Here is a 21,661-nt window from a genome sequence, read left to right as displayed (position 1 = left end):
CTCCTCCTCCTCTTTCTCCTCCTCCTCCCCCTCCTCCGCCTTCTCGATCTTCTCCTCTTCTTCCTCTTTTTCCTCTTCGCTTTTCCTCTGTATCCTCCTCCTTCTCCTTCTCCACCTCCTCTACCTCCACCTCCACCTCTTCCCCTCTTCCCCTCCTCCTCCTTCATCTCCTGTAGCTCATATGAATGATCATCGTTTTTTAATACGTACGTTTTTACCGTCTCATCGACACTCTTTCGATTATTAAATAGGAGCCATGTTTCCAACCCTGCCTGGCACGGCCAATCTGGGCATATAGGGATATAGCATTCCAGTACAGAGACCGAGATACCAGTATTTGATAAGAATTCTACCTATAATTTGGATCTTCTTCTTCTTCTTCCCCCTCCTCCCCCTCCTCCTCCTCCTCCTCCTCCTCCTCCTCCTCATCATCATCATCACCATCATCATTGTAGGAAGAAGCCAGACAGTGTCATTTGTAAGGCAGCGTTGTGGAACCAGGCTCTCGTCAAAATAATGAAAGTGAAGAAACATGCTTTTTTTAGTTGGTTTGTCAATTGTTATCAAATTTTTATTTTTTGGCTCAACACCTTTCAAATCATGCCCATTAAAGAACTCATTCCAGTGTGGATTTTTCTTAAAAACGTTGATTAAAGGCACACAAAATGTAAATTTTCAGTTATCACGGACTCTTAAGCTAAGGAAATAACTAATCTTTGGCCGCCATTTTCTCACTAATTTTACCCCTGAAAACAGGTGACCCCCGCCTCCTCCATTCGCAAATATCTAGACTTGTATTCAAGATAAATGGATATTTTTTTCACCCAAATAAACACAAGTGAACAAGCTTTACGATGATACCAATAACTATACATGCCCAAAAAATTGACGAGAGCCTGATTCCACCACGCTGCCTCACATTTGTACGTGTTTTTTAAGTTGTTTTTTTTTTTCATCTTCAGCGTGATCTTCTGCTCACGAGTGACACGAGTCTGGGGTGAACCCAAGGACCTTACTGTCTTACATCTTTTGGTAAACCCTACGTCCGGGAACCTGGAACGGACGGTGTACATGAAGTGCCGCTGTCTGTTGATGTCCTGGGAGCTGTAATCCATCACTCGTGTACCAATGGGGCTGCTAATACTGAGAACGCGTTGCCTCTAACGCACAGAATTCTACACTTAAGTGTAGAATTCTGTGCTCTAACGATAATTGTTCGATTACAATAGGCCTTACTTTTATACATCATGTTAATAAGAAAAAATGTATACTGAATGGGTGGGTTTTTCGTTTTTTAATATTTTTTTTACAGTAGTTAGATCTATTTCCTTTGTATCATATAATATAGTTGTTGAGCAATCTCGCTCTGCCATGTCATTTATTTTATTGTCAAAGGAAGACTAGCATATTGATTAAGTTGGAACAAATAATTGCTATCACACACAGAATTCTACACTAAGTGTAGAATTCTGTGCTATCACATGATATTATATTATATACGAAACTAATTACAATATTCCTTTCTTAAAACCAACCAAAATAATATTTTGTATCTCATTTTGTTGACAGGGGCGCTAAACCCATACACTTACTATTACCATTACATGTATTAGTATTTTTGGACTGCTGAGTAGGCGAAAGAATTAAAGTACGAAATCTGAATGGTCTTGAGCAATTTTTTGTAACGTAGGCTAAATCTAGGTGACTGTTTGGTTTACACTACACAACCTCACCGACACACACCAACAACAATTTCCTAGAAATTCCAAACCTTGCTTGACGTTCTTGATGGTGATGATGAAGTCGACTACATTTTTCTTCGCCCTGATTTGCCTTTTCAGTGTTGAGTTTGCCAATGCTGATAAAGATCATGAAAAGAAAAAGTATACTAAAGGTAGGGCTTCAGTTGCAAAGGGAGTTCAAGTTAATGTTCAAATTAGAATCTATATCTAGAATCTAGATCTAGATTCTAGATCTAAATCTAGTATTGGCGGCCAAACTTTACTTTTCACTTTCATCGATTCGGAATGCCGCCTGAATCAATCGAGATTACATGGAGATTTAGAATAAAGACTGCTGGCGCTGATCCTCCAAAACTCTACTAACTAAATCTAGATCTATCTAGATCTAGATATAGATCTAGTAGCATAACAATATTGAAGTGATTTAATTAAGGGAAGTCATTTCATTACACATTGGGATGTGACGAGATGACCATGTATGTGGCAAAATGAACGATTTCCTTTTTAAAATATTTTGCCATGGGGGCAAGCCCCTGTTGTTTTCAGTGCCCATTAATAGGCCTACATGTAAATACGATGGGTCCACCAAAGTCGAAGTTAAATCTGGGAAGGGCTTCCGTAACGAGCGACCACTCCAACAAACACAATAAAGTAGAAGACAGCTAATTCTAACCCAAATATCCAAACCCTAACCCAAACCCAAACCCTAACCCTAATTCAAACCAAATCCTAACCCTACCCCAAACCCAAACCCAAACCCTACAATACATTCTACTCTGCGAGGCCCAAATGGTCGCTCGTTACAGAAGTCCTCCCTAAATCAGGGCTTGAAATAGACAGCGGCAATTTGCCTTGGTGCCTTTGCAATTTGCCGTAATGCCCTTAAAAACAAAGAATCAACCGCGGCAATTTTTACAGTGCCCTTGATTTTTTTTTTTAAAAAAGATTTGCCACCATCAAAATAAATCACTAGATCTATTTGTCCTGTGCTGTCTCTTGTGGAAAAAAAGAAAAGAAAGTTATACAAGCGTCTTGTCGGGTTCCCCATCGTGGTAGGTCAGTGACCCTGAGCGTTGGTATCACAACTTAATCACAAGATACGGCATCGTGTGAGCACCGGTTGTTGGGGGTCACCAAAGTTCATTCAAAGTCTGAACGTTGCGAAGTATGGGACTCCAGAAAGGGGGGAATTATTGATTTTTTAATTTTTAAGATACACGCGTGGGAGGGCCGGGGTATGGAGAAATCTTGTGAGACTTGTCTGAAATCTCATAAAAAAAGCTACAGTCTGACACTGCTCAGCTTGATAATTGTGTCCATTTTGTCATGGCTAGTACAAACACACTCACATCATTGATAATCAAACCTCAGCAGTAGTGTCTGAAAAAAGCTCTGGATGAAAAAGAAGGCTGCAGATGTGAGCGATGTGGCAAGAGATGTGTCTCACAACTAAAGGTCCTGATAAAAAAAGGCACTATTCTCTGAAATCATCTGGCAGGTTTCACAATTTATGCGCACTGAGGTGGTGAGATGTTTCAATGCCTATAAGTTTATGTTTTGTTGAAATAAACAATTTTTCAAACTGTGTTTGTGTTGTGTTTGCTTCAAATAAACTAGAAAACCATTAAAATTTGTTTTGTTTTTTATTGTTCATTTTCTATGACTGATCTTAGGCTGTCTATCGTCACTTTTCAGAAGGACACCATTTCCCATTTTCTAGGTCTAGTCAGATAGCTCATCTGGATAAGGCCAAAAACTCTTATTTCCACAAAATTGTTGTGTAGAATTTGGAAAATAGCCTTGAAAAGTTTTTCAAACAGCAAATCTCAAGCCTACATGTCCGTAGACCTAGGCTAGGGATCGATAATTGGGCAGTATTTTAATCACACCTGTCCATCTGAATTAGGATGCTCTCAAAATGCCATCTAAACCTACCTTTCTATATGAAATCCGTGAAAAACTTGCCCCCATGTGAAACTAACACTTATTCTGAGCGTGTAAGTCGAAAAAAGTTCATTTTTTAGTCATTGGTTAAGAAATTATGGGCCGATATTCTCACGTGACCCGTGTCCGTCCGACAGTAAATGACGATCGACCGGGAACAAAGAAAGCTATTACCGATACCACTTGACCGAAAACTCTAATTCTTTCCTTGTTCCTGTAATTGCGGGGACGGTTACTTTATATTCGCTGCTAGTCTGGACATCTTGTGTGAACGGTTCGTCCGCAATCGGGTTTAGAATGTTGTCCATCCGATGGCAATCGACCTAATGACGATCGACAAGAATGTTAGTTTTGCGTAAATATTCCGCATTTTCTTATCAAATCGGAGTTTCTGGTACTGTTTCGTGTTTATTCATTCAACTTTGATATAAGACTAGATGAAAAAAACCAAGAATGGTGTAAATAAAGGGAATAGTAAATCATCCCGATCGAAAGAACATCGCAAACGCGCAATTTGTGTCGAACATTCTAGATTCGGATGGACATTCGAGGTCGATCGCGCTGATGGTAAAAAATGCACTGAAGAATGCACTGAAGTTTCGTGACGGATTCGGAAGGACGTGACATCGCATGGCGTCGGAAAGAATGTGTTTGCGCTTTTCAGTTTCGCGTGGGTTATTTATTGTTGATCTTAATGTAATTTCGCTACTTTAACAAAAAAAAAAGCAATTTGATGATTTGAAAGGAGGAATATTGGAACTTTGACAGACTTTTGAGGTGAAAAATAGAGCTTGATCTAGATCTAGATCTAGGCTACATTATCTACATTCTTCTAGATCTAGATCATTTGTGGGTTGTTTTTTGGCACTTTTTACTATTTTTAACTTAAGCTTGGAGGGCAATTTTAGTCTATTCTTTCTGTGTTGCTTAGTTAGGGTCTAGGCTGCTGTAGGCCCTACAATCAGTCTTGGTGGAGTTTGGACTTGGGGTTATAAAATTATTTACTTTTTTTTTTGCAGGCCATAGATATTATAGATTTCTTTTCTAAATATTTTTCAATTTTAAAACATTTGATACTAGATCTAGAATGAAGAGTTCACCTACATGTTAATTTCTACTCCTTTGCAGGGACAAGGCCAATGAAACAATGTTCACAGACTTTTTTTTACCCCTTTGCAATTTAGATGTATGCTAGAAAAGAAGTGTACATTGTACAACATTTGTCTACTCCTTTCATTTGCAGATGAGGTCCTTCTTGTTGAGGACTTTACCAAGAATAGAAAACACAACTTACCTTTATGTAGTGAAGTCTGCCCACTTCTGTAAGAGGCAGATGACGCTCTATCCAGTAGTCTCTCATTACAAAAATGACGACATAACCGACTCATGACACACACAATGAATTTATATTACTACGGACAACATCACCGATGATTTTAACATGGTTAATCACCTGACAGTAGGACTTGACAATGTGACAAAACTGAAAGACCCCCACTTTCAAACTCACATCTCTGCCATACAAATAATGTGAGGCATCGTGGTGAAATCAGGCACTTGTCAAAATAATGAAATCGAAGGAGCTGGCAATTTTCTGCCAGTGTTTGACAATTTTTATGAAAATTTTGTTTTTTGGCTCGACGCCTTTTATTCCCCTTGAATTGCAAATATCTTGACTTTTCCTCAAAATTAATGGGTATTGTTTTCATCGAAAGCAAGACAAAAATAATTAAGCTTTCAGATGGTACCAATAACCCCACATGCCCAAATTTCGAAGGCCTGATCCGACCGCGTTGTGACACATTTATTTTTAATTAAGTCTTCCTGAGGATTTTATTGCTTTTGTGTTTCTTTTCTGTATTCAATTGCCAGTACAGTGATGTGTGGTTTGTGGTTTTATTTGTATAAATAAGGAATTTACGAGTATTTCTGATAACCCCCCTGAAATCACGAAAATCTCAAAATTACTCTGCTTCTGAGGCAAAATAATGCACCTTTCCAAGGATTAATGTACACATTGTTCTCTTTTTCACGACACACTGTTACTTAATATTCATTTCCCATTGGGTTTCTGTGTTTATATGATGTATTTTTGGCAAAATAACCTTTCAAATGATATTTTTCCAATTTTCAGGGGAGATAACCCAATAATTAAAAATTATTGTTTTGCCTCTAACTTGGCTATCTTTCTGTGAATTTTCATAAAAACTTGTCCTTTAGTACATTTTAAATTACTTTTTCATATTACAAAGAGCTCAGGAAAGTTTTGTGCTTTGTTTGACAATTATAGAATACTATACTTAATTTTTTAATTTAACTGCAGGGTTATGTAACAAATTGAGTAATCTGGGTATAAATCTTAGGTTTCCAGCTTTTTTTCTTCCTAAGTAAGCTGTTTGGGTGTTCTTCGGTGGATTGTGAATATTTTTGTGTTATATTTGTGTACTTTATGTGATTTACAGAGAGATTTCAGTAAGCTTCTTCATTTAGTGAGAATCAGGGGGAGTTAACTTTGAAGGTCTCTTACGCACACTGCGATGAGCTGATGCTCATAAAATATGCATTTCTAGTATCCTGAAATGTTAAGCTTTCAAACAGTATATCATATGTCATGTTTTATAACACTTCATATTGGTCAATTTTGGGAAATGCTGAGCACCCAAATTGTGAAACCTGCCATCTTCTCTGGTGATACTTTTTAAAATCACTTGTTTTTTCCCATAAGGGACAAACAGTAAGCCAGTCTTTTTCTATATTGTGTGTGCCAACATATTTTCAATATTCTGATCTAGTCATAAGTCATAATATGACATGCTGATTGATTAGGTCTTTTTATTTAAACTTACATGCACTTTAAAACATGTATTTTCAAAACTTGTTTCCACTTATCATAGTCAGAACCTCACACTGTTTAACTGCTTGACAGCAGTTTTTATTTATTCATTCTTTTTTTTTTCGTACAAATACAAGTTTTTAAGTTGTTTTCATTCCTCATTTTTGTTTTTTTCATACAAGTTGAAAATTTGTTTTCATTTACCATGATTTGTTTTTATTTTATCACTACACTGCCTGTAAACCACTCTGTTTGAATCTCAAATGATTAATGTCTTACCTAATTGGTCATATTATTTACTGTTTTTTATCGTACCCTATTGTCAAAAGTCATATTCATTCATCTTAATCCAATCAATAAGAGCTAGATAATATCTAGTCATGAAGGCATTTAAAAGTCAGATGCAAACGTGATCATTATTTGATTTAAAACAGATTTTTAGTGATTTTGTTTTGGTGTGATTTTACTGTGATCTACTTAATTTTCATTCATGATTTTAAAGAATTTCCAATAACTCTATACTTTTGTAGAGAGCAAAAATAAATGTAATTGTTATTTATATAAACAGTGTGATGCACGATCCAGTATTACCAACTTTAATCAACAAAATGATCACCTATAATTTTTGCCTTGGTGCCCTGGCAAATTGCCTCAGTGCCCTCTGATTTTTTGGCCCCACCGAGGCAAATTTTGCCTGCCCTCCTGAACACCTAATTCAAGCCCTGCTAAATCTGTGTTACGGAACACAGCACTACCACATTTTAAACAATCCGAAATAACAAAAATACTCTTACCGTAAGTATTTTGATACTTTATTTCAACAAGTTTAGTGCATAGTAGATTTCCCGCAAAGTGGGTAGATCGTGGCTCTGTCCCCTCCAAGAAACACTCTTGTTTGAGTCATTTGTAAACGCAATTGAGAAATAATACTCATGAAGCCTAAGTACAAACCTAGATTTTCCCACTTCAGACTGTGCATTTTTCCCCCCTCCATTTGCACAGGAGCTCGTTGGTCACATTACTTGGAGAAAGTGGACGAGGCTGTCGCACAATATGATGACTGCTCTAATGAGGACTGTGGGTGCTTCACCAGGTGAGACTGAAAACAATCCTCTCTTATTATTCGCTCGGTCTTTTTCGGTTTGTTTTGAGATATTCCTAGTTTAAAACTTTCAATAACTTTTGTCTTGATATAACAAACATTGACCTAATTTCTAATTTCATTACAATGATTGCACTTATTTTTTATCCATACACTGCAGAAATATGTATGTCTTACATATGGCGGTTGGCAAAGTTCAATTTTTGGAGATGCTAGATATATAAAGTTTTTAAATTCTTAGTTTTTATTCATCCCTTTTAATCACAGGTCTTTCCTTATTTCTGGCTGTATTTATCTAGCGTTTCACAACTATTCCTCAGAAAAGATGTGTTGCAGTAGTTTCATGTGGAACCCTATAATTATAGTTTAGTCACAATACATTCTTGTGCCTTTTTATATTATACTCAGTTGAAGTTATATGTGTCACGACGCAGTGGAATCAGGCGCTCGTCAATTTTTGAGCATATGGAGTTATTGGTATCATCTTGAAGCCTGTTTATTTATCTTGCTTTCGATGAAAAAAATTATCCATTTATCCTGAATAGAAGTCAAGATATTTGCAATTGAAGAAGGTTGGGTCGCCTGGTTTCAGAGGTAAAATTAGCAAGAAAATGGCTGCCAAAGTTTGGTGACTTCCAAAGCTTAAGAGTCCTTGAAAACAACAAATCTACAAGTATTTGACAAAAATTTCCAAACTGGCTGAAAAATGCAGATTTCTCGGATTTCATTATTTTGACGAGCGCCTGATTTCACCACAATGCCTCACATATGTGGGTTTTTTTTTATTTTGGTTTTTCTTTTAAGTGTTCTAGATGCTGATCTTGCTGTATGGGAAAACAAGGGCAAGATAACACAGAAGGATGTGGAAGCTGCTCTGCCCTTCGGTGTCCATTACCAAATATTCAATCACAAACTCTACAGACACAAAGACTGCATGTTTCCTTTCAGGTAGGAACATATTGGTGTAATGACCCTGAGGATAAATAACACTGGTCAAGATTGAACTGCAGGCAAAAAATAACAAATTTTGACTCTCCTGTCAAAGTTTAGTATTCAAATTATTTTTCAGTATGTTGTACTGGTTCACTACAAAATGTCTTTAATCATGTTGATTTGCATTTTTTTTTTTTACTCTAACATTTCCTAGTCCCAGTGTTATTCTGTTTTACCCAAGCTGTTCACTCATCTATCTGTAGACTTTCCAGGTAGATAAGAGTTGAAAATACTTAGAGGAAAATACTTTCACACTGTTGGATAGGAAACAGACTGGACTGAAAAACAGAGAGTGTCTATATCCTAATTATTCAATCGTTTCCAGGTGTAGTGGAGTGGAGCATTTTCTGCTGGAACAGTTGCCTCATTTGCCGGACATGGAGATGGTCATAAATGTAAGGGACTGGCCACAGACTTCACGTCACAGGGAGCCTCTTCCAGTTTTCTCCTTCAGTAAAGTGGTGAGTGATACCACTAGACTGAAAAAAGGCTTAACGTGAACACACATACTAACACACTTTTAGCACATCGGGGGAGTGGAAAAAAATATCAACACATCAGCAGTTCAACTTAATCGTTAGGATCTGTAAAGAAGAAAAGGTGCTGGGATCCGAGAAAAAGATCAACTTAACCAAAGGTAAACTCAAGTGAGTTCAACACAAGCACAAGTGGAGCCAACTGTACTATACTATCACAGACTCATAAAATCACTTGCCCTTTCAGGTACGGATTCATCCACATAATGGCACATTCATGTTTTGAAATATAGCTTCTACCTGTATATATTTGTATAATCTACTCAAAATTGGTAATGTTTCTGAAATACAGTCAAACCTGTGTAAGACGGCCACCCATTGTCAAAGAGAAAAGTGGCCGTATAAGACAGGTGGCCATCTTAGGCAGGACTGATCAAGATGAAGACAACATACCATTCCCATCCGAAGTCCCAATCAAAAGTAGCCGCATTGTTTCTTGTTTTTGTTGTTGTTGGCTTGTATTTTGTTTGTTATTTTTATTTCGTTGCTGATTTTGCGCAAGAGTGACAATAAAACGAAATGTATCAGACGAGGAAGACCGAGTACCATGTTAAAACAAACACATGGGCCGCCACCACTCGGAGAACGAATGACGCGTTCATGTTGACGTCCATTGTTTCTTGGTTGCAGACTGGGGAAACAGTGATCGCTCATCTCACTTACGATTTGTGTATGAGTTCTGGGCGGGGCTTATGGGTTATGACGGATCACATGCTTACCTCACCAGCAGGTGAAAATTTGTACCTATTGGTCAACAGTGGGAGGGGCCTACCTAACATGATCGGTTGGAGGGCCGACCTAACAACAACGACAGGGGATTGAATTATGACAGCTCGCCCACAACGCCAGGGGCCAGTGCACAATTTATGACAAAACGTAATGGAGTCACTAAGGTGGCCGTCTAAGACAGGTGCTATTGCTTAGTGTTATAGGGGTTATGTGTTAAAATATGGTGGCCGCGGCCGCGTTGGACTGGTGCCCGTTTTACACAGTTAAATTATATAGAAAAAACGCAGGGGGGGGGAATGGATAGTGGCCGTCTTATAGAGGTGGCCGTCAGGGCAGGATTGACTGTATATAAAAAGTTGAAATGTATGTGTATGAACTTATTTCAAAGCTGTACAAGGTATTATGGACTTATAGAACTAGAACTAGTCAAAGGTCCTGCCTCTCCTTTTTCAACATGACCTTATAGCGCTTACATCATTCTGTATGTAGGCCGCACACCATTGGGACATCATGTATCCAGCCTGGACGTTCTGGGAGGGAGGCCCAGCTGTTTGGCCCATTTACCCGACTGGTTTAGGGCGCTGGGACCTACAGCGAGACATAATATCAAAGTAAGTTATCTTGCTTTCATTTCATCCCTGTTGTAGTCTAACCATACAAGTGCGTACTGGTAAATTTTTCAGAAGAGACAAAAAAACAAGTGTGCTATATTCAGTGCTCTTCTAAAAGTGTGATTTTTGTGTCATGGCGAAGCTTAAGCGTCTCTCTAAATAATGCCAACTTGTGTAAGAGACATTTCTTTACCTTTTAAGCGAATAAAAAATGTTTGGTGTTTATACGGTTAGACTACAACAGGGATGGTTTGCTTTTTATGCTTGAGAAACAATAATTGGTCCTCTATTGTCACAGTGAGATCTATTGCTCTTGCTGGTCACTTGTTATAGCCTCTATTCTTTAGATAATGGTCAATCTTTTCTCTACACTATTGTTAAATTGAAACCAACACTCAGCCGTCCTTACTGGGACATCACATAATCGCAGGTGAAATAGAGTCCTGAAATAGATTCTACATTTTGATGTGATTTCAGCAATTTTAACTATACCCTAGAACATGGCTATAGCGGCACCCGCTGCAGCGGGACCATCCTACAGCAGGACCTCATTGGATTCCCTTTTTTGCTATCTATGTAAACTCAATTGCCTGTGCTTTGGCATAACGGGGCAAGGAAAATCCCAAACATGGATACAGCAGGAGAGGAGGGGGTTGGGGGGTTGTAGGTAGGCTCCAAACACGCAGTCAGTGGTGCAGCGCTGTGATTGTCCTCTTCGGTGGTGAATGAGGTGGAGCAGACAGCAGAGACAGGATCTATAGTGCGGAGAGACGCGTTACATGAGCCATTCCAAAAATGATGTGCCATAGTGTCGCCTTTTAACTATTTTGTCCAAAGTGCCTTTTTACTTAAGCACACTTTGGACAAAATGGTTCTGAGTCATCGATAGGCCTAGCCCTAGGCCTAGGCTAGGCCAAAAAGTAAAAGAAGAGAAGAGCATTGAATTTAGATGATTGATGCTCAGGCGTACGCACGCATCCACTTCACCAGTTCTACAGTAGGCCTACTGGTACGATAGACAGCACAAGCAACAAGACCGAGGAAAAGATGGCTTCCAACAAAGACAGAAAGATGCTTCTCACTCGAATTAAAGGCCAAGATAATCTACAAAGTTGATAAGTAAAGGAAGACTAAGCTAAGGCGCAAATTTTATTGATATGGAAGGGAGGTAAGCATGTGCATTGACATTTTTTGTGGTAATTCCCCTTTGCTTTCGTATAACGAGATTTTTCTTCTGGAACCAAAAGTCCCGCTCTAGCCATGTTCTACTGTATTCAGTGAGGAACATGGACTCTCTATATATTTTAATAATGCGGCAGACATTGTTGAGTCTAGATATTTTTTTTGTATTGTTGATGTCTCAAATGTTTTGAAATATATATAGCTTTGCTACTTTTTAGTGGGCCGCAATGACATTAAGGAATTTTTTCCAAGGCGTAATATGCTGTCTTAGCCATCTGAATTTGATCCCATACTGATACTGCATGCATGTTGTTTTCATCACACTCTTTTTTATCAGCTCTTGTGTAAGCACCCTTGTGTGCAAAATTGACTGGGTCAAATAATGTTTTATGTTTGAATGACATCCGTTTTGTCTTCATCAGTGGTTTCTTTATTTCATTTTTAAAAAACTCAAACCAGATGCTTCTGTTGAAAAATATTGCACTGACTACTTTTTATTTGATTTCTTTGTTCTCAAACTATTCCTAATGCATGTGTAAAGTTTGGGATTTCTCTTTTCTAGAAAAGCAGCAGAATGGCCATGGGACAAGAAAGAAAACAAAGGATTTTTCCGTGGCTCTCGGACCAGTTATGAACGAGATCCATTGGTGCTTCTGTCCAGGAAAGAGCCGGACTTGGTAGATGCCCAGTACACTAAGAACCAGGCTTGGAAGTCAGAAGAGGTGAAGGAATATTTGTATTGGTGTATTGGTATAGTTGAGTCTCAGCTCATTTTGATAAAAGCAGTTACCTTTGCAATTTTTCTTTGTGCTTCTCTTGCTGCCTTTGTGATTTTTTAATGGATATTTTCATGCGCTATCTTGTATATTTTATGTACATTTTTTGCACTGCCATTGACATTTTTAATCTAATTTTTTTTCTTCTTTTAAATTGTGTTGTCTTTTTAAAAGTAAAATGCTGTAAGGATGTTAAAATCTAAAAAGGCATGAAAAAAAGAATCCCTTCATTGTCAGGCCCAAAACTGTGTTGGGCTCTTTAGTAGAACTGTGGAATAGGCCATGCAGTGAAAGGGTGGAATAGCTTTTTACCCATGATATTCTCACAGGAGCTCAGTGTCTTCTTTACTCCGCTGATGGATTCCAGCCTTGACTCTGATCAACTTTTCTAAACATAAAAGATATACCTGACTGATTACAATACAAGAATGCATGCTGGAGATCTGTTGGTTGTGTTTGTGAAAGTTTTTGACAGCTTGCAATTTGAAGTTATCATTTTGTAATAATAATGGTCAATTCGTCTCATTTAAAAAAAAAAAATCGTATTTTTAATGTCTTCCAGGACACTTTGTATGCAGCCCCTGCAGAAGAAGTGAAGCTGGAAGACCATTGCAAATACAGGTGAGCTGGGGTATTTTGCTGACTTTGCTTTAGAAATGATTCATATTGTTAATGTATACCGTATAGACCATAAGTATGTTAATTTGAGTCAATAAAGGCATGAAACATTTATAACCACTTAAGTCTGTGGCGGTAGAACCTCTGGTTAAACGGATTTGTAGAATTTGAGTAAAATGCAGGACAAAGCACTATCAAACATCTACATGTATTGTTCAGTTAAAGATCAATAATTTTTCTCCACATGCACAGGTACCTGTATAACTTCAGGGGTGTGGCCGCGAGTTTCCGCCTGAAGCACTTGTTCTTGTGCAACTCTACAGTCTTCCATGTGGGCAATGAGTGGCTTGAGTTTTTCTACCCAGCTCTCAAACCTTGGGTCCACTACATCCCTGTAAGCACGAAGCTTACAGAAGGAAGGTAAGGCAGAGTTTTGTCTTTTTTTTTTCTTTGTTTCTTCTCACAATAATGTCAAACAATTCTTAAAACATAAGGACTTCCGAAAGAGCAGTAGATTTTGTTTTGGAACAAAGTTGTTTAAGTTAAACACAAAATTTCTGTTACCATGAAAGGATTTCCAATCCCTGATTTTTTTTTATTTTTTCTTTTATTCATTGCAACTCTCCTAAAGACTGGGTTCTACTGTAATCACATTTTTTCTAGCTTCTCATAGTGTGATGTGGTTTTAGTTCCGTTTCAATACTGTATTGTAAAGTCATGAGGCAGAACCTTCAAAGTTACTTTTTGTCACCAATTGTACCAAGCCAACTCAGTGGCCAGCCTGGAAAACTATGAGTACAAAAGAAGTTCAGGAATACCCCACTGGGGATTCAAACGAGGGTCATCCGAATTGCAGCTAAGCCTGATATCATGCACCCAACTTCCCCAGGAATAGATTTGATATTCTGCTTCCCATTCTTTTTTTGTTCTATTATTTTGGAGGTTTGAAAATCAGCTTGTACTGTAAGTAAATTGTAGTTGAAGTTATTGCTTGAATTTCTCTATGCTGGGTTCAGCTTAATATACTATAGGGGTCTTTTCAATTTAGAGATGGGGGGAAATGACCTAATGATTTTGACAGTAATATATTTTTAGCTATATGCTGATACTGAAGATGGTTAAAAGTTATGACTCAAGCTTTCTTCATTCTTGCTTTCTGTCTGTTGAACATGTTGGTAGGAAGAGGACTGAATTGTCAAGGCGATAGAGAAGATTATAATGATTTTATAATGTCATAAAACTTCATTTGCTCCAAGTCTCCACCCAATTTTTTTATATTTTCTTATAAGGGCTGATTACTTACAGAGATGATTGCAACGATGATGATGATGACAACTCATGCTTTTATTTTTGATAATTTGTTGCCATTCTGTCTTTGGACATTTTGATTTTTTTATCTTTCCCACAGAGATTTGTTCATATTTGCAAAAGAAAACCAGGAGGTTGTGAAAGGCATAGCTGACCGGTGGGTATCCTGTTGTCTGTTTTGAAAGTGTGTGTTTAGTAAAACTTAATCTATCAGGTTTCTTGAAGCACTATTTCTTATTCATGTAAGATTACTTATTGAAAATCACGATTTCAAGAAAGGGCAAAGGGATATATTGTATTTGACTGACATTGTTATATTGTCTTGGTTTTGTTTTTTATTTTTTAAATTACATTTTAATTCTTATGGATGGAATAGAAATGATCAAATGAACTGAAGAAGCCCAGAAAGCATAAAAGAGATTGGCAAGAAGATGGTTTCTATAAATGTGATTTGCATTGGTAACATTTAGTTGTGTTGCAAAAAAACCCCCCAAAACACAAAAATACATCTTTTAATTCAGTTTGTACCATTTAATGATGAAGTAGTATGCCACCGTATAAAAAATGCCAAGGAGGGTCATTTTAATTATATATATGCTTTAGTCTGACTTGGGCCGTTTTTGTAGCAGTTTGACGGTATAATAATGATACATAGCATTTATATAGTGCAAGTCCCCTCTCAACAGCAAGCTCTATGCGCTTCACAATCTATACTATTACCCCAGCGGACCTGAGAGCATTCTGAAACAACCTCAACTTCCTGGGAAGCATACAGTGCAAGCGGCCATTTATAGGCGCTAAAACACTAAAATACAGTGGAACTCGGATTCAACGAGGTCGCCAGACCTGACCTAAAATCTCATTGAATCCGAGTGTTCGTTATAGCAAACTCAAGGTTTTGTGTAGATCATTACAGGCACTGAGCAAGTAATGTATAAAGAGAAGTCACAAGTAGTGCCTGAAATGCCTGCATATTATAAGCTGTGTAAAAAAAAGACCGATTCGTTCAAATGCACACGCTTGTGTCATCTCGATTGTTTACCAAAAAGTTGTGTTGTTGTGTAGTGTAGAGCCTAGCTTACGCCAATTTTTTATTCCATAGACCAGCGCACAATTCATTTCGTAGATCTACATCAAGACTAGCTTATCATTGTAGTATTAATGATCAGTTGCCGAGGGGAAGAAAAAGACTGACACGTTTGTATCTGCGACGTTCAACGCTCGGGCCGCTAGTGCCCCCAACCCCCCTCCCCGACACTCACTCACAGCCACACGTGTGGGGGCCGCCCATCTGACCCCGACACACGCTAGAGTAGACTCGTGCGCGTGCCAACAAAGCATGTGTTGGTATTTAAAAAGGCCTCTGATTGGTCGCATGCTATCGGCTAAGTGAATAATGGTTCGCGATGCAGGTGCAATGGATGGTTTTCGGGTAGATAACGTTCGTTCTGGGAGAAAAATAAGGAAGCCACGTCTGCGGGGGCTGTTCACTCGAGAAGCGACCTTGCTGAATCCGAGCTCGCTGGTTTAAGTGCTCGTCGAATCCGGGTTATTTTTATTGATTTTAAAGAAGAAAAAAAAATGGGGAATCTATCTCATCTCGTTGAATCCGAGTTCTCGTTGAATCCGAGTTCTACTGTACTGACAAGATCTTTTGCTGTCTATAGCTGGGTACCCATTCCCACCAGGGTGAAGTGAGGAAAATTTGTGTAAAGTGCCTTTCCCAAGGACACATTGTTGAGCTTACGGCTCAAACTCCTGAACCCGCAACCTCACGATTATGAAGCCACGGTATAACATACATTTTCATTCATTTTATTTTTTATCATATCCTTTTCAATGGCAGAGGTCGCCAATTCATCGTGGACCACCTCCGTATGGACGACATCACCTGCTATTGGTCAAAGCTTCTACAACGCTATGCTCAGCTTCTCAGTTACAAGCCACAGAAAAAGTCAGGTTACATCCTCATCAAACCAGGGTCATAGCACAGGATACCACAGGATATTTTATGAATGCTGTGAATATGTAGTTGAGTGTCTGATAAATCATGCGTTTATTGATTGCTTGTGTAGGTATAATTAAGTTGGCTTTTAACTGATTTGCAAGAGTTTGGTTGTTTTATTAATACATATATGACTTTTTGCTTTTAGCTTGTTCATTTTGTTTTTGGAGCGCCTTATTGGTTTCATTTTAATCATAAATGTAACATGACTACTAAGGGAAGTGTAAATCTCTTTTCTGTCTACAAATGTGATGAGGTAAAACAAAACCCTCGAGTTTTTTTAACATTTTGAAAATGTCTTCAAATTAAAAATAGGGATTACTGATGAATTTTTTCAGTTCAGCTTTGTAAGAGTGAGAAAGAGATTTGTGCATAAGCTCATATGAGTGCATGGTACTTGATTTAATTGTTTTCACCGTTAGTTTGCAGCACAGTTTGCTTTTATAAAGTTGGAATTGTTTAACTCATTCGCTACGTATTATTTTCGGATTGTGGACGAATTCTTTTCGGGAGAGCGAAATGAGATGATGACTAGTGCGCAGTTCACAGGTCTTTGGGGCCATAAATTCAAATAAATGTCAACATATTATTATATACCAACATTTTCAGTATGGTTTGTAGAATACATCAGCATTATTTATTTGCGTATTTTTCAACTTTGGTTCCTGTAAGAGGCGATTATGCAACACAATTGTGATTGGATGCGGATAAAATTGGAAAATAAAAAATTTATAATCTCAGGTGAAACTACAAAAATATGTTTGTACCTAGTCAAATGATACCTCAAAATAACCATAACTGTATATAGAACAGGAAAATATTGAAAAATGTGCAGTTATTTACATTCATTCCATAATATTTGTACATTTGGATCATAACATCCGATATTGAAAAAAAAAATTTTTTTAAAATAACTTTGAAAAAAGGATCACAGACAGAAAAAAATATGTGTAACTTATATGGAATTATTCAGAATTGCATTTGGAATAAACCTATACATGTCTTGAGTGGTACTTTTTAAAATTAATTTCACCCAAAAGTAGTGATTTTGGGGAGAAAAAAATATTTTGACTATTTAGATCTAGGCCTAGATTCAGCACTCAAAAATATTGATTTCTCAATTACATGCACCGGCAATTTGTGTCCAATAGTATCATATTATAAAAAAGAGTCCTACACTTCTTTAGTGAGCAAAATAATGATACATATTGTTGTGTAAAAGTACTAAGACTGGGGTCTGGGCTATAATTTGGGCTTCGCGATAAAACAAAGTCGAATAAACTACGAAATCATGTTTCAAAACTGAATCAAAACTTCCGATTTTTGGTGGAAACGCTTGACCCGGAAGTCAACATTATATTATGACCTTTATTTTAACATGGATATGTGGATTGGAATAGAAACCAAGCTAAAATTGAACTTCGGTTCTCGAGCCGCCGGGGGCGGCTTAGCGTACTGACGGCACTTGAGCCGCGCCGCCCCCCACGGCTCGGCGTAGCGAATGAGTTAAGTTAAAAATGTCACTTCAGATATTCAGTTTTTGAAAACAGTAGTTTATATTTTTTAAATAGTACTATCTTCATCTTTGAGTAAAGACCAATGGTCTCTCTAAAATCGAGAACTCTCTTGGGGTCAACAATGAACGAAATTCTTCAAATAAGAGCATTTTAAAGATATTTCCTTTGGGTCTCTCCGAAGTCGAGACATTCCACTAGGATGTCACTGATCTTTAGGATGGTATAGCATCTGACAGAAAAAGATCTTTCATCTCCCAGCAGGAGAAATCGATGTGTTTGGGAGGTATGTCCAATCTGTAATTTTATTAAAATAACTTAGTTTCTTCTGGAGAGACTGGAAGGTTTTTGTGGACCCAATTTAGGCATTATATTGTGGAATTTATTTTTCTTTCTTCATTTATTGTTCCTCCCGCTGACTGTTGTTTTTTTACCTTATTTTTAAAATCAGTCTGTAGGAAGGTGTTCTTCATTGATTCCCACAGGAGGGACAAGGATTTCCTTTCCAGAAGATGAATCTCGTGCTCAAAATTTGACCAATCTAGCCAGATGTAGACCTATACAATTAATTTTTGCTTTGCTTGCATGCAGTCTAAATTTAAAATAGTCTCGAGACATGCTAAATTAATCAGCAAGTCAGCTATATATAGAGCTATACTTTCTATTGCAGGGTGAGGAATATAACAAATAATAAAACAGATATGTAGAGATATGTGCTGTATATATGGAATCTATTATCATTACCTATTACATGAGTAGCAGCTGTTGTTGGTGTTGAACTGTTGTTTATGTGAACAGTTTGAATAGCAAAAGTGACAACGGTCATTTCCCCGTGGTACAAAACAGATCAGAGATACCAAAAAGAAGTGGAAGGGGAAAGAACAGAGCTCATACGAGTGTCCTTCTGTCTCTGTTCATAAGGTAATCATATCAGCAATGACACATGATGACATACTTTGAGGCATGTGATTTCCCTGCTTTTTTGGGCTATCGGATGCTCTAGTATCTGACATATCAATGAAAAGGGACACATTGCTGAACTGAAGCAAAAAAAAAGTCTTGATAGCATGGCATAGAGTGTAAGTCTCTCAAGCACACTTAAAGTTACGAAATATAGCCTAGCATGCACGGACATAGTGAACAGATTTTTTTTGTCCCAAATTGTTTTCTTCAACAGATATACTCTTTCTGTCTAAAGCAAGTACACAGGGAACCACATTTGCACAACGTTGGTCATTTAGTGCAGGGAAAAAACAAGATAGACAGAAACAGAAGAGGAAAGGAAAAGATTTCGGCCTACCAGTCAGGGGCGTTATCTTACCATCTTATTACATCTTTCCAAAACAAAATTTTTGGACTGATGTCACTTTCCAAGGAGAGAGAAACATCCCATCATTCACTCTGAGCTACGTGAAGTTAATGTGTCCTGTCTTTAGCGTCTTCATCCTAGTTGTCTACATTTGCATAGATCTACATTTATATAATACCATAGCCTATATTTTTATATTGGAGACTTTAGCCAATGTATTTTTCCCCAGATCTAAAACTAAAAGGTCCTGCCTTAAAACACCATTTCACCCCACAATGAGGGTTTCACGAAACCATTTTGAAATTAGATTTGGTCAAATTTATACCCTTGTATACCAACTAAAAAGTCTTACCATGTTAATAAGTTGTTTTTTTTTCCCGAGATATGTTTTTGAATAGAAATTTCACTACAAACTGTAGATCATATTGTGAGGCTGAGGAAAGCACATCTTTGTACCAACAAAGTTAACAACTGTAGCCTCGGTAAAGAGAAGATATTCTTTCTGTTGTATTACTCATCATATCTACTGGGACATTTAAACTATCATTCCACTACAGTACTTTTTATAATTTTAATGAAGTCTAATTTTGCAATAACATGTCTGACCTACAGCTGTTGTTGAAGACGTCTGGACATCATATTTATGTTTATTTATATACCCACACTTAAGTTTTACTGTGAACTTAGTTCTATTGATAAACAAACCATGTTGTTGTTGTCATTGTTAATCCAGTAGCCTGTGGATGGTTGGTGGGTGCTCCAGTGTGGTTTGCTTCTCCTAACATGTATTATTATCTTTATCTCTCCTCTTTCTTTTCTTCATACGTTACTCTCTAGTAACACCTAATCAAATGTTTGACCTCTGCCAAATGTCATGTTAAAAATGGTGGAGGTCTTTATAAGTTCCTCTTTGCTGTAGTATAGGGTAATGTCTGTGGTAGGGACCAGAGGAAGAAGTTGCCATCGGAGATCATGTAGCATTCAAAGAGAAGATTATGTTAGACGATACTGTTCTGTGAGATGGGCATTCCATGTACTGGTATGTTATTTATCTTCACTTTCGCAAGAACAACGACAAACTCCATCAAACTCTATTTTACAGGGTGAGGCCCCCCAAAAAAGTGATATCCCTCTTTTTTCTTGCAACAGTGATGATATAATTATATTTGTGTTGCGACGCGGTTGAAGTTTCTGGTCAATTTCTGGGCATACACAGTTATTGGAAGAATCTTAAAGTTTGAACATTTGCCTAGCCTTTGATGAAAAAATTACACATCTATCTTGAATAGAAGTGCAGATATTTGTGATTGAAACAGGTGGGGGTTCGCCTGATTTCAGAAGTAAAATTAGCGAGAAAATGGCAGCCAAAGTTTGGAGACTTTTGCAAAGCTTGTACAGTGGAAACCATATATAACAGGCCCGGTAATAACAGGGATCAGGTAATAACAGGGATGTTTAAAATTCCCGTTTTTTCCTACTCTTTGTCTCTATTAAATGTTATCGGCAATAGCAGGGCCTCATCGGAGCCCAACCAGTTATAGCAGAGACAAAGGCTCGTTAACAATATGTTAAAAATAAGAGAGAGAGAGAGAGAGAGAGGACGACCGGTCGGCCTAGATCTAAGCCTACTTCTTTCATTATGTCACCAACGATGTCAAGCCTTTCAATTGACAAAAAATACGAAATAATCCAGACTGATGACAAAAAGCAAGCTCCACTGACAGAGATTTGTCGTCAGTTCGACATTTCACAAGGGTCGATTCACACCATTATCAAGGATAGAGAGAAGATAGTGGCAGCATACTCCAATGGAAAGTTCGCTCTGGATCGAAAGAAGAAGAGACTACCCGATGCAGATGCTGCGGACCAAGCTCTTCTGATGTGGTTTAAGGAGGCAAGGAGAAAGTTGGTGCCAAAACCCCTGTTCGTGGGTACTTGTGGCTAGGGAAACTACCCATGAATAAGTACAGCTAGATTAGTCCACAATAAATGCTCACTTTCCTTGCATTTCGGATTTAACTGGGATCGGATATAACGGGACTTTTTCTCTACTCCCACCATCCCTGTTATATCAGGTTTCCACTGTATGTCCTTGAAAACGGGAAATTTACATTTTCTTAGCCTGTAATCACAATGTTCTTCCTTAAAATCCACACAGAAATGTGGTAATGCTAAGGACATAAAGCTGTTTAGCCAAAAAGCAAAATTTCAATTAAAATTTCCAAACCAGTGGAAGAATGCCGACTTCTTCAATTTCATTATTTTGACGAGCGACTGATTTCATCATGACGTCTCACATTTCAAAGTTTGAATACATCACTTACGCCCTTTGCAGGAACTTCGTACATTTTCACAAATTCAGGAGGAGCCTGGCCTGCAAGACATGCCTCAATCGTGGATCAGTGCAGATCAGTGTAACAATAAACAGTATGTCCCAATGAAGACAGAAACAAAGCACT

At 37.8% G+C, this 21,661-nt stretch overlaps 1 protein-coding gene across 1 annotated transcript; it reads left to right on the top strand.

Moving 5' to 3' along the window:
* Positions 1 to 1,725: 1,725 nt before the first annotated feature.
* On the top strand, positions 1,726 to 16,705 carry LOC101847494 (protein O-glucosyltransferase 1). Its single transcript, XM_005098823.3, has 10 exons — positions 1,726 to 1,894; positions 7,522 to 7,612; positions 8,426 to 8,569; positions 8,940 to 9,075; positions 10,369 to 10,490; positions 12,235 to 12,394; positions 13,011 to 13,069; positions 13,319 to 13,486; positions 14,475 to 14,531; positions 16,221 to 16,705. The coding sequence occupies exons 1-10, from the start codon at positions 1,789 to 1,791 to the stop codon at positions 16,360 to 16,362; spliced, it is 1,185 nt and encodes a 394-aa protein (XP_005098880.1). The 5' UTR covers positions 1,726 to 1,788; the 3' UTR covers positions 16,363 to 16,705.
* The last annotated feature ends 4,956 nt before the right edge of the window (positions 16,706 to 21,661 follow it).

The sequence above is a fragment of the Aplysia californica genome, unplaced genomic scaffold (genome assembly GCF_000002075.1).
Source record: "Aplysia californica isolate F4 #8 unplaced genomic scaffold, AplCal3.0 scaffold00194, whole genome shotgun sequence".
In the NCBI taxonomy this organism is placed as follows: domain Eukaryota; kingdom Metazoa; phylum Mollusca; class Gastropoda; order Aplysiida; family Aplysiidae; genus Aplysia; species Aplysia californica.
Note: the sequence above shows the minus strand (reverse complement) of the source record. Positions and strands in the feature narration are given on the sequence as shown.

Coding starts and splice junctions, on each gene's coding strand:
- LOC101847494 (XM_005098823.3), top strand. CDS start 1,789: ATGGTGATGATGAAGTCGACTACATTTTTCTTCGCCCTGATTTGCCTT. Junction 1,895..7,521: donor AAAGAAAAAGTATACTAAAG/GTAGGGCTTCAG, acceptor CCATTTGCACAG/GAGCTCGTTGGTCACATTAC. Junction 12,395..13,010: donor AGGCTTGGAAGTCAGAAGAG/GTGAAGGAATAT, acceptor AATGTCTTCCAG/GACACTTTGTATGCAGCCCC.